Here is a 14,437-nt window from a genome sequence, read left to right as displayed (position 1 = left end):
TTCGAAACTTATTTTTCGTGTTTCTGATTGGTTGTAATTTGTTTATTTAATAATTAATTAATTAATTAATTAATCAATTAACTAAATAATATAAACTAGTTATACAATTATTATATTTATATTAATTAAACAATTAAATAATTATTAAATTAACAAATTTACAACCAATGAGCAATGCAGAATAACTTTTTTAAATTATTGCTGAAAAATCTAACTTTATTTTCAAAATTCCCAAATTAAAAATAACTGATTTAATTAGCAAATTTAAATACAATATTTAATAATATACACGAAAATTTGTCAGGCTTAAATAAAAAATTTATACAATAATTAACAATTGAATTTAGATCGCGATTTGTAATAAGACAATTAAATACGAGATAGGTTTATATAAAGAAATATTTTATATTTTCCGCGTTGTTGAAAATTTATGTGTAAAGTATTAAATAAAGATTAAATGTTTAAAATTTTTAATAAAGATTAATCATCGTGGAAAAGATGGTACGCGCTAACGCACGCTGTGATGTTCTAGTACTTACAAATTATTTAGGAATATTTGAAATAAAATTATATATCACAATTAGAAATATAATTGAATATCACGTGGAATCAAATATTAGATAGATATGTGACGAAAAGTTCCGATACAGAAAGTTTAGATTGCTGTATATCTAATATTTTTTTCTTATTATACATATAATTGATAACACAATTCTTTATTTCAAAAACGAGAAAAATCAATAAATTACATGTGATGAGATTTATAATATTTACACAAGCAATTATTACCAAAAAAGCTAATTAATTATTTCACTCACAAGTCAGTCACATTTACAATGCAGTTAATAAACATAACTTATAATCTGCATGCGTCATCTGAATGCATCATCTTGCCCACGCATGATGTTCGTTATCTTACACGCGGTTATCGTGCTTAGTTATTTAATAAAAATATTGCAATGTAAAAACTAGAAAAAAAATATTAGTACGTTATTGTGTAATATACATTTAACTATATTATACTGTGATTTTATAAAGAAAATAAAAATATTTATTGTCATTTTATCATTCCTCATGAACAAACACCAAAATATTAGATATGGATAAATCTAAAACGCTTTTTTTTATTCACATATTTTCAACTTTTGTGAACATTCGTGAACAATTAAACTATGACATTATTTATTATTATTTAAAGTTTCTAATGTTGAGCATCAATTCATTATCTAGCTTATTGTTAGAAGAGTTAACAATTCGTTATCTTAGTCACTTCGCGTCACCTCATCCCTATTTCCCTTACAATATAAATTCATGTGCATCTATGTGTAACAAATATTTATGTTTTCTAGGTATAGCGTACTTAAAGAACCGCCGTTACAAATTATTTCAAGAAGCGAAGGATATCCTTGTTACGGTTCGCGACACAGATCGATCTTGTTATCACTCTCGCAAAATAGAATAGCTTTAGCGCCAGCAAATTACCATTTTACGGTTTCTAACAAGGAAACTGTTATTTTATGTTAAAATCTCTCGCGAGTTCACGATGATGAAATACGCTTCGAAAGGGATAATACCAGTCGAATATAAACAAATTCCTTGCACGTGCGGTCCGGAGGTCACAACCGCTTAGCCCATTAAACCGTATTCCTTAATGAAGAGTCATTAACAAGGAGAAACAACTGCGAAACTGTTCCTCGTTCGTGCATTGACGCGCTAAGCAGATAACAACGATTTTACTTATGTGCGCTACGTGCATCGCATTATCGCGCGCGCTTACCTCACACGGTGTTGAAAATAATATAGTTTGTATTACAATTAAAACTATATAATAGCAGTTTAGTTTAATATTCTCGTTAGTCAGCATATGATAGCGGCAGTTAAGCTTAATTGCTATTCTCTCATTCGACGGCATTCAAAAGTAGAATAAAGACATTTTCATTGCATGTATAAATTTTCAGAAGAAAATCATTGTTAATAATGAACGGATAGCTAACAAAATAAAATATAATGAATAGCATAAAATATAAATAACAGAAATTAAAAATACACAGTTGAAAAATTTAAATAGACGTTTCAATTTAACATTGCATGTTTCAAACAGTCCATTCAAATTTTTAATTTAACACAAGATGAATATATTAGAAAGTAGCATAAATATTATGTGAAAAATTAACATAATAAATGTAACACTTCGACACAGTTTGGAAGCGAAATATGGAAACATACATCTTCAATAAAATTAACATTTATAATTTGTTGGCACATATCTTATATTTACTTATCTTAATCTTTATGTTTTAAAACTCTATTATTTTTATGTTATTTGTATATTTGTTCATAAATTGTGTTACTTTAAAAAAACTTTAAGAAATGTTAAATATTTAATACTAAATGTTCAAATAACATAAACATGTTACGTTAAATTGACACTTGGACATGTTAACAATTTAACACAAAAATTTTAACAAGGACTGATTTTAACATGAATATTATGTATAAATTTTATAGTTCCAGATACTTTCATTATCTATTAATATTACTTCAATCCATTAAAAGTACTTCAATTTATTGCAATTACAACTAATAAAATAATAATAACAATAATAGTAATAATAATGATGAATGGAAAGAGGGAATATTTAATAGCTTGCAGTATTGCGTAAATAATAATAGCAGCTGGAATTGCACAAATAAACTCATCCCACGCTTCCTTAATAAATTGCAAAATGTCCACGCCGTTGAAAAATAGTGTCGTTTCTATTAAATCATTATGAATAAAAATTCCGGCGTGAGCAAAAGGTTAGGCAACTACCGTGGAATTCTTTCCATTACAATGAGTCGAGTAAACAATGTAAGCGAAGACTTTATGAATATTCGCCCAGCGTTATACGCACTCTTCCTCGAAGGTGTACCGTAAAATTTCCGCTAACGTGATTCTAGCATTTCCATTCTACCGTTGCACCGCCGCCAAGCGAAAACGTATTCTTTTCATCGGAAAAGAGCCACCGACTTGGCGGAGGGGATTAAAATATCGTAATTTCAATAACATCGATGCAAGATTGCCATGAATTTTTATTAATTCTGCCGGGAATTCTGTCACAATAATGCACCGCGCGCGTTTGCATCACGCGGAAAATATCAATTACAATGGACGGCAACGTTGTACCGTTTATGCTTGAAATTCAGAATCCTTGATTGAACACGTGGCAAATGTAAATTTTCATTAAAATGAAGAAATATCTCTCCTCTATTTCTTTTTCTCCCTTTTTTTACGTTTTCGTTGGAAGCTCTCAACAAACGAATCCGTCAAAGCGATTCCCAAGCGGTTTCCATTTGTTATCAATGCGTATTGCGAAAATTCCAGCGACGCATCTACCGTGCGAGAAGCTACGGAGGAACGAGCTTATATTAGAAACAATGCTGCTGCTCCGCTAATCCGAACAATATCATTACAGATTTTTATTAATTTTGGCCTTAATGCACTATGTGCGGATCGCCACTATTTCCACGGCAATGTGAAGGTGTGTGTTGCATAACGATATTAATTATGCTCATATTACGGCTGGTCTAGTTATATAATTTTTAATCCGTTATTCACGCAGAGAAAATTAGCCTCTAAAACACTATGAAACGCAAAAATAAAAAATTTACGTAATAATGAGAAATTGATAGACGCTAATATATGCATTAATCGGCCGCCGGTAATATTATTATTACGTTATGTGCTGTTATAAAAGTTAACACGACGCGCTCGATTAATTTTGATTATATTCGCAAAGGCGCAATAAGCGATCAATGAAACCTACTCTTTTAATCCATCATAAAGCTATTGTGCTCTTAATTATTTCGTCCGCGTCTACTTTTCTTTTTTTTTTTATACACGATGAATATAAAACGTAGCTCTTTGCGGAATTTGAAGGTGTTGAATTATTCAAGAAGTCGCATGTCATAATCTTACACTTCGATTTCAATTTATCGCATTTACGCGTTACGCGGGTTTGTCGTTATGATTCGCTCGTTGCCTCATTACAATAGTTCAATCACCTCACCTCTCTCGTAGCGGCAGCAACAGCAGCAGCCAGCAGTCACGACATGTAATAATTCAAAGTGCATTACACCTTGAAACTCGCAATTACGGGCAATTACTCCTTGAAGTAACCCGGCAAGCTGCCACCAAACATTACCGGATGCAAGTACCGGAGGTGAACTCTCAACCATCGACGCCTATGGCAGCCGCCGCGTGCCAACATTTAGTCAGACGTGGATCAAAAGAAACTCATTCACTACACATGCAGGAACGGAGTATACGGACTAACTGCGGAACTTACCAGCGGGGAAATCCCGAGGGCTCGAAAGATTAAGTTACGAGTATCAAGATATTGTAAGTTACTTAACAAGTTTAACTTCCAACGTTGTCGACACGAGAGGATGCTTCGCGTTGACGGTTTCATTGCACGAAAATAAAAATTTTCTACACCCTTTGTCACATCGAAATCCAAACTTATCCAAGTTACTTTCATCGTAGATACTCGAACAGATTGATTCACGTTAAAATTGTGTAATAAAATCCCTAAGAGTAATAGTGTAAAAATGCTTCGCGACACCATTCCTTTTCTCTCGCCGTGAAATGAACGCTGGTAAGGGTTCTTAAATGAATTTTCTCCGGCAGCAATCTCTCATGCAATCCGCCCCTGCGGAGACGAGAGCTCGCCGGCCGACACGACGACAGATACTTTATACTAGTTTTTCCAAGCCGATCCTCTGGTCCGTGGCATTATTATGTTTTCTCGGTACGGGTAATTAGGGTGGACATCGAGCGCATACCGGGTGACCGCGGCACGAGGAAATTGCCTGGGTTTACGGCGAACGTATGCCCGCGATCGTTGCCAATGGCGCGAGACTTTCGTGGAGAATCGCGCGTAAAGGCGTATCGAGAAAAATACGCAGCGCGGCTCAGGGCGCATCAATCTTTCACGACAGATTCTTTGATGATATTGGAGTTGATTTTTCTGTAACGAAAATACGGAGGCATCAATCATTTTCGAGTTATTAGCATGGGAACGCGAGTGACTTTTCGCGAATTGAGCTTCTTTCAAGCGCCCTTAAGGATGTGTCGTACATATAATCCCTCTAAAGTGAATGAAATTTGAAAATATGTTTAATTTTAACATTTTAAATAAACTATATATATATATATATATATATATACACACATATATGGAAATTATGTGAATAAGATTATATTTTTATTTAATGATATTTTTACAATTTATTTAAATTATTTATTATTAAAAATTTAATTATTTTGCACACATTACATTTAAAAAATCTCGATTTTTTTATAAATGCTTTAAATGTTCAAGATGATTTATACAAAGTTTTATTATGTTTGTTTAGTTATTATGTAAATAAATAAATAAATTTTATTTATTTTGTAGATCTGATCTCTGCATCGCAATAAAATTTTACATAAATCATTTTGATTACTTGAATAAAAAAATTTAGATTCTTTTATTATTTCTTATTTCATTGTCAATTATATTTTTATTAAAGCACATGTCCACTTTTTATTGAAACAACTTTTTTATCCAGACAGAAAATCGCCGCCAAATGTTTTCTACTACTTTCAAATGCAATATAAAATAATCTCTAATTTTTTAAATAATTTTCTTAATGTTCTGAAAAACATTCTTAATTTTTACAAAAATTTATTTGAAATTATTACCATTATGAGATTCTTAATTTATCAGACAATGTATTATGCAAATCAATAAACTCGCGTTTTTATATCAACTTTTTATTTTTGTTAACCATTTTTTAGATGTAGAATTATGTTAGTATCTGTGCAAAAAGAATTAATATTCCAGGATATATTACTTAATTAAATCACTGAAATGAGATCCGTCGCATCGCAATGCATCGTTAAGCGACAGCGATTCAAGAAACAAGATAAACTCCGAATGGATAATAAACAAAAGCCAGATAACTGAATCACTGTTATTTTAACGAAACTCCGTTACTGCGGATTCATTCGTCGTTGCGACCGTTGCGACCAATGGCTATAAGTAATTTATCACGCAATCACGGCTGCGTGTCGCCGCGGTGATCGAAACGTTATTTATCTTAATGTTTTCCGTTATTTATGTATCTTCGGTTTGCACGGCGTCGCATCGGTGCCGTAATTACTGTTGCGCCGGATTAAACACAAGGGAAATTGTGAAGCCCCTTTGATACGCTATGCTATTTCCCAGTGCCGATGCACTTTACGCGCGCTGTGTAAATGCATACCCGCAGCGAGATTGAAAGCCTTAAGGCGAATAGAATTTATCCGCAAACCGTTTCTTTCGTGTCCTATAGGCATTTTCGTAGATTTTTTAAGCAATTATAGTAATAATAATATAAATTTTATTACTGATAAAATAATTGCAATTACTATACTTAAAAAATCTATAATTGGCACTAAAACTAATTAAAATTCAAAATCAAAAATGATTCTGAATTTTAATTACTTTTAGTGCCAACTATATTTAAATTACAATAATTGTTTCAATTGCTTAATTTAAATATAGTTGGTACTAAAAATGTCTAAAATTTAGAATGATTTTCGCGCTGACCATAGATATTTAAATGATAATAATTGCAATCATTTTTTATCAGTATAACAAGTTATATGTTATTACGTTACTATTCCGTCTCACTGATCCTTATGTAATAAGACTGAAGTTAGATTTGTATGTTTTGACGCGCGCACTGCCAAAAAAAAAGTATTTGTATTTGTGATTATGATTGAATGTTAAAATAATTATAGCTAATATTTTGTAGTTATTACTGTAATGTTGGTAATAATAGCAACGTAATAGCATATAATTTGTCACACTGACAAAAAATGATTGCAATTATTATCACTTAAACATCTATAACGTGAAAGTGACTCTAAATTTTAGTCATTTTTAATGCCAATTATATTTAAATTAAGAAATTGAAACAAGTACTGTAATTTAAATATAGTTGGCAATAAAAGTAATTAAAATTTAGAATCATTTTTTATACCAATTATAGATTTTTAAATTATAGTAATTGCAATCATTTTATTGATAATAAAATTTATATTATTTATATTATTATTACTAACATTACACACAAAAAAATAATTTGATAGCATATCAGATTTTATGCTGCTTATAGCAAAATCTATTATTATATGGATAGCAAAAAAGAGATTAGTTAAAAGTACTAATTGATATTTGCCAGATATAAGTTTGCTAAAAATTATTTTGCTGTGAGAATAAATTCATTGAATTACGGATTTAAACCCGTGTGAGCCCATTTATATAAACAGTAATATTCTTTTTTTAATAGCAAAAAATATTTGCTAAGAATATTCCTATTTGTAAAGAGCCATATACAATAAATAGTAAATCAGTAAATTTTTTCTATTTTAGCAACAAATCAGATTCTGCTTACTGACGAATAATTTCTAAAATTAAGCGTGTACTCAACTAAATTTGTCGTTACCACATACAAATATACAGTAGCAAAGATATTTTTGCTACATTTTTCTCCGTGTACAGCAGTATAGCTGTAAAAATAAAATAACTATAAACTGAACCTTCTAACCATAATTATTTTAATACTCAATTATAATGACAAGTGTCAAATGCTTCCTCTCGGTACATTTACGGACGAAGAATTAGTTTGTGACAGAAGAAAATGTTACATATCCTTTACATGTACACTGTCAATTTATTCTACCCATACAGCGTTCCTTCTCTTGAAAACAAAAGTTAATTTTCTACCGTCCATATGTAATGCAGTTGACTCTTTTCTGCAATGGTCGTGCGCGAACGTAATAACTGACGACGTGAATCCATCTGTTCGCATTTCCAACCAGCAACTTCATCGAGCGCGACAGCGATGTATCTACTTTGGCACTATGAGGGAGAGAGAGAGAGAGAAAGAGATACGAACGGTATTAGAGCAGCTGTGTTTGGCCGCATATGCGAAGTCCAATAAACCGAGGCGGTTCTCATATCGAAGCACCGGCACTGCAGCTAGAAGTTACGCGAACGCCGGTGGGATGTAATTTAACAATGACAACGACAACTGCAACAGCCGTCTTTATTTCCAGTTTTCCAGGAAGGAAGAGATGAAAGAGCTGAGAGACGCGCCACCGCCAATTCGAGTTATCTTAGAGTCGGCATGTGACAAATGACAACATGCTGCAGCATGCAATGATCGATTATTGGCAGGCTCGCGATGGCGTCGCGCGCGAGTGCCGGATCGAGTTCCGTTCACCATGCTCTCGCGATGGTCCTCCGCCGACGTCGAGAGATTTATCATTCTCTAACTGATGATCGAAACGAGCGCGTGACGTTCGGTAGTTCACATAGTTCTCCCCGGATGATGGATCGCCGTTCTAAGATTGTGGCTTCCGTCATTGCTGCCTATTGGTACTTACGGCATCATATTTCTTGTTGCTGAATAATAGGTAGTTGCTATTATCAACAACGCGGGCTCGTTCCGGATTATTCGCTACTTTGGTATCGGAAAAGTTTTGCGTCTCCCGCCCACCATTTGCCAATACACACGCGATCTAATAACGCATTAAAACATTTATTCATAACGGAAATATTTTCTCGTTTATTTTTCATGAAATGCGCCTCTACCTTGATTATTTGCATATCGTGGAGCCATTAAAGCCATTGGATTTTATTACGATATATTCATAATGTATACACATTCCGGAAATTATGGGATCTGTTTTTTCATTAAAACAACCCCCGAGCAGAGGAAACAATACACGAGTGAAAATTACAGAAATGCGTATAGAGAAATATATTAAATGCGATTTTACTTACAATAAGTACAATAGGAAAACAAAAAAAACAAAAAACACTGAAGAAATATTTGCCGGCTCTTCATCGGGTTCTGACAAATAACGTAACGGGTGTAATTCATTAATTACTCGCTGGTATATTTCAGCAGATCAATAAATAAACATTATAAGATTTCCGTGGTGAAGTGGATACGTTATACATACAGCAAGACTGGCGCACGTACGGGGCTGCGTTTTACGCTATGCAGTCTGACGAACGATTTTCATCGAGATGGCAGACTGCAAGCGCTCGCAGCTATAAAGATCGCTTATGATTCTCCTCCGTCATGGCGCAAGATGAGCCAGACGTTTTGGCACAGCTCGGTAATGGCATTGTATCAATACTATTTCACCTTGCCAAGAGACTCCTTGCGCTGAGATATCAAGGACCTGGTACGAGGTCACGTCGGAGGAGGGCGCGGAATTTTCTAAGAGGGATGATATATAGAGCCAGTCAAGCTTGGACGTCCGTGTAAAATCCATTCGGCATAAGATGAGTGGGTGGAGGAAAAAAGAATCACTTAGATGATCTGAGAGCAAGAGAGCGAAAAACAAGGAGAGAAAGGTCGAAGCGAAGATTGGATAGAGAACGTCGATTTTGACCGCGACAGTGACAAGCGACATAATGGATATTTACAAGAGTGTAAGGAACAAATGAAGGCAATTTGGGAGAAATGTCAAATAGTTATTAATAGAAAGAATTATTAATAGATAATGTTAATAGAATGAATTAAAATGAACAATTCTTTGTTGTGACAATTTTTAAAATGCATTGTATAATAATCTATATGATCAAATAGATCCGAAGAAATCTTTCTCCAAAGAAAAATATTTAATCTTTTTTCTTTCTGTTTCTCTGCCTTTTGTCTGTATCTCACAAATTACAAAACTATTTTAGAAATTTTATAATTGTTTGTTGAATGTTTTACAATTATTGTGTATATGTATACATTAAGACCGTATTATAATCTTTAATTGACTTTACGTGAGCTGTTCGATAAGTTTGTAAAATCAAGAGATGGCGCCTGTAATACAATTGACAAAACTTTTTTATTTTCCGGTATCACTTGTAAAAGTGTACACCTAGTTTCAATTAAATACGTTCATTACTCTGTTATTGACAATCGTTTGAGCCGATCAATTGGATTTGTAAAAATTGGATGAAATTGAATTTCTTGTAGTAATTACAAATACTTTTTGAAAAGCAAAACGGCACAGAAAACTAAAATCAAGCTGGATAAATTATAATGAGGAATCTGCTCCATCGATTAAAATAGTTTACAAGTGGTTTAGTAATTTTTGGGGCGGTCAAACGACGAAGAACGTTCTGGATGGCCTGTCAAAGTTACAACTGCAGAAACTATCGAAAAAATCCATGATAAGGTGGTAATGGAGGATGTGGCGATGTGGCACACAGAATTGCGAGTTTGCTCTCCGTGCTAAAGATCCGGATTCAAATCTACCCAGAACACCCTAACTCTAAATCGGTTTTTAATCGATTTAAAAGCGACCTCTCGGAAGGCAAGAGTAGACCACCGAAAGTAACTCTGTCCGAGAAAGTTTCTTCTAATAAGCCGTTCGGAATCGGCGTTAAAACTGTAGACGTACAGATATATGTAGATCTATAGTTTTAACGCCGATTCCGAACGGCCTATTAGAAGAGACTTTCCTGAACAAAGTTACTGAAAAGATCGCCATACGTGCTAACAAGCATATGGCACGTGAAAAAGAAGATTAAAGGGGAAAACGGCAACGAGACATCCTGATTTTTCGGCGTTAATCATTGTACAAAAAAACATTTTGCGCAAGATGATGAAATGATTATATCTTTTTGTTCGATAAGAAAATGTATATTCGTAAGCGTAATTTGATTGTTGACTCATGTTTAACACTAGATGGTATATGATACCTTTTCCTTATGTATCTTGATTGACTTGTGTAATGAGAATTTTTTTAAATGCAAGTTCTATTTTCTTTAATTTCATAATTTTTTTTCATTATATTGTTTTTTTACATAATCTTCCCTCAAAAATAATGAATTTTATAATTTTTAGAAATTTTGTACAAAACTTTGATGGTATGTTTTATGCTATGTATAACGGTGTATTCACTTTTTCTAAAATATCAAATTTTTTAACTTACGCTCACGATGCCGTCATCTCGTTTTCTCAAAAATTGAATCGTGTAACCATAACGTTATTATATATAAATGAATTTGGCATTCGGTGCACTTTAATTTTTGCCCTTATAAAATTTTTATATCTTGCAAAATTAATGAGTGGAAGTCGGGAAAGTTAAAAAATTTGATATTTTCGAAAAAGTGAATACATCATTATACAGAATATAGAAAACTATAAAACTTTTATATGAAACATTTGTTTTAAATGTCACGTACTTTCAAAGATATTTGCTAAAAGCGAAAAAATTCATTATTTTCGAGGTGGTGTTTTAACCTTTAAACTTTAAGATACGGCAATAAAAAAATATGGGTCTAATCTTTTGTTGATATTCCACAACATATCCAAAATTATTCATTATATGTATTATTCACCTTACTTTTAATTTAATTTACTTTGTATAATCTCTTTATGTGTATCTCTTAGTTTTTTCTATTTCATTATTATATATAATATAACTCTTTCATATCAACTTTGTTTTCTTATTCATTATGTTTACTATTACTACTGTTTGTTTTATATTGCGATTTTTAATTTAAATCTATCACTGTAATTTTTAAGTTTAGATCTAGGTCCTCAAGCAGGATTATTTGCTAATGACGAACTTTCTAATTGTGCAACTTTAAATTTTGTATAATTTTACTATTGTAAAACTTTTTCAATGTTTATTGTAAATAAGAGAATTATTATTATTGATATTAAATATTTTAATATTTACGTTCACATGCTAAAATAAAAAATTAAGAATTCTGAAAATAATAAAGTTTTTATTGATTCTTGCTGGTGATATGTTATTTTAGTGATTTAATTACACATTTTTTGCGATAAAGAAGGAAGTGTCTTATTTCTCGTGTCTAATTAAGCAATGCGAAAGTCGTAATGCTGCTTTAGAAGGTTGTATGCGATTGATCGCTTTTTTTTCGTCGGAAGGTCGACTCCCAAAGAGAAAGGAAACGAGTCTCGAGACCGCTAAAGTGACGCGAGATAATAGATGTAAGACGGGAAAAAGCCGAACAAGGATGGAAATCCTGCCGGACGGTCGCGACCAGTGAGAATCCAGGAAAATCCATCCACTCACCGGCGATGCGATTAATCAAAGCCGCGGGGCGAAAATGAACGCCGCGTAAATTCGAACGTTTTTACTGTAAAGGTAAGTGAAGGACGTAATTAAATCGAGCGAAACGTTCTTCAAGCATTTCAAATGTATACGCATCTATGTATACGTGCTCTTTAATACACTAATGAAATTGTTGGATTCAATATTCTTCCTGCGAGCAATAATAAATAAATGAATGTACCTCAGGTCTCTCTTGAAAACGCACGTATAATTAAAAACGTATAGATTATTATTACCAATAAGTGGTTAGCGTAAATTTCATTTTATTAATTACCGTTATATAAAAGAATAGATTCTATTCTTCATTATTCTTTTAGCAGCACTGTTTTTTTAAACCGGATGAAAGAAATGGTATTCATGATCGACCGTGATTTGATAGAGAAACTGCGCTTCACTCGTCGTGCGTTAACCCTGGCCCTATAGTTACGCAAGAGACGGATCTATAGATCTCCCGATCGGAAACAATAGTCCCTAAGATAGACTGCTCTCACGACACATGGGAAGAAATATCGCTTGATACTCACGATCATCTCAATATAATTATACCTATACAAGAGCATTATAAAACTTACAGGCACAGCTTCGACGCAGATGAAAAGCGCAGTGCGAATTTGTTATACAAATTTGTTATACTATTAGACATATGTACAAAACACAATTTTGGAGAAAGAAATAAAAATAATTTAGTTCGTTGCTATAAATTGTATTATTCTTAAAGATGTCTAAAGAATATTTCTGGTCGATAGTAGCAATCATTGCACATTTTTTTTTATGTTAATTGAGATATTCGAAATTAGATCTAATAATCTGGAAGTGAACTTTATACATATTCAAACATAATATATATTTACACATTACATACTAATATCATATATTAATACAAATAATTTGAATATATAATATTATATATGTAAATTAAACGTTACAAATAAATCATTTTTCTATAATCTGATGGTGAATGTTCTGATCAAAAGTAAGAAAAATCGTGCCGATTAGAGAGTTGTTAATGTCCCTTAATGAGTTGAAACATGCTCCCATCACCACACAGCGCTCACCTGGCTTGATCTCGCGGGGATAAGCCTGCGCCCACGATCCGTCCACGACGAGCAGCAGCAGCAGCAGCAGCAGTGGCAACACGAGGACCACCGAGATCCTAGCGATGCGCGCCAAGGTCATCCTCTTGGTCCCGGCGACGACCGAGCTCTGTTCTCCGGACACTGATCGTCGCCGAGGCGAGGCGAGGCCCTACGGCACCGAAGGGGGATCGAAACAATCGATAAATCAGAACCCGATACCGGGCCGTGAGAGACGAGTGATGACCTTCCAGATCCAGGAGGTCACGCGCTGGTTGCACGTTGCACCGCGCCGCTGCCTGCGACCTCGGGACCTCTCTAAAGTCGGCGGCGGCGGCGGCTTCGACGCCCAGGTCAGGCGAGATTTGAAGTGTATGTGTACCGCCGAGTACTCACGGCCGCCAGTGTCTGCGGCGAGCGAGGCGGGCGAGTAAGTGAGGATCGAGTGAGTGAGGATGGACTGACAGACGTGCGGGCGTACGCACGAGTCAATGAAGTGAGTGGTACTTACCCGTAGGAGCCCTCACCTTACCCAACTCCTCACCTCCCTCACCTCGCCTCACTTCTCGCACGCACGCCTCTCTTTTACCTCTCGCCTGGCTCTCTTTTCCATCGTCTTCCTCCTCTTCTTCCGTACTGTCTTCTTCCTCATCTTTCTCCTACTACCACTCGTCTCCTCCCCCTCCTCCTTCTCCACCTTTTTCTTCTTCATCTTTTCCTCCCGCGTCTCTTATTGCTCGCCTCGTTTACTTTCCTCCTACTTTTTTACCTTACATTCGACTCACATCAACTCTTAATCGGCAAGTATTTACAAAAGATTTACTTTTCAACGGTAAAATATTCTATATAATAGAACAATCTTTCCATAATCTTTCAAACGTTTTTAAGTAATATAAATTAATATGTTTTATTCTAAAGTATAGTAAAAAATTAATTAATTAATCGATATGTTCGTAAAGAAATTGTGTTTATATAAAACTCTCGTAAAAAGTTATTTTACTCCGTAAAGTTTTCTATTGTTTCGTATTGAATGTAGTGTATATTGTAATTGTATTGTATAATTAAATCACATTAATTGTTTTTTTCATTGTCGCAGAATCTCCTTTGCACCACGTAAATTGCACTAGAGCAGAGTTTCCGTAAAAGTGCAATAGAAAGATTTCAAATCTCGAAAGCTTCTGCACAGCATCGCCTT

The 14,437-nt window shown here is 33.9% G+C and overlaps 1 protein-coding gene across 1 annotated transcript in view; it reads right to left on the bottom strand.

The window, feature by feature from the left end:
• The window catches only part of LOC105201222, a 52,412-nt gene extending 38,323 nt beyond the window's left edge, over positions 1-14,089 (bottom strand). The window contains exon 1 of the mRNA XM_026132880.2: positions 13,225-14,089. Coding sequence (XP_025988665.2) covers positions 13,225-13,345 — 121 coding nt within the window. The 5' untranslated portion in view covers positions 13,346-14,089. The remainder of the gene's footprint in view (positions 1-13,224) is intronic.
• Positions 14,090-14,437: the final 348 nt, after the last annotated feature.

Source organism: Solenopsis invicta, chromosome 1 (genome assembly GCF_016802725.1).
Source record: "Solenopsis invicta isolate M01_SB chromosome 1, UNIL_Sinv_3.0, whole genome shotgun sequence".
NCBI lineage: Eukaryota > Metazoa > Arthropoda > Insecta > Hymenoptera > Formicidae > Solenopsis > Solenopsis invicta.
This window is presented reverse-complemented; position numbering and strand designations above follow the sequence as displayed.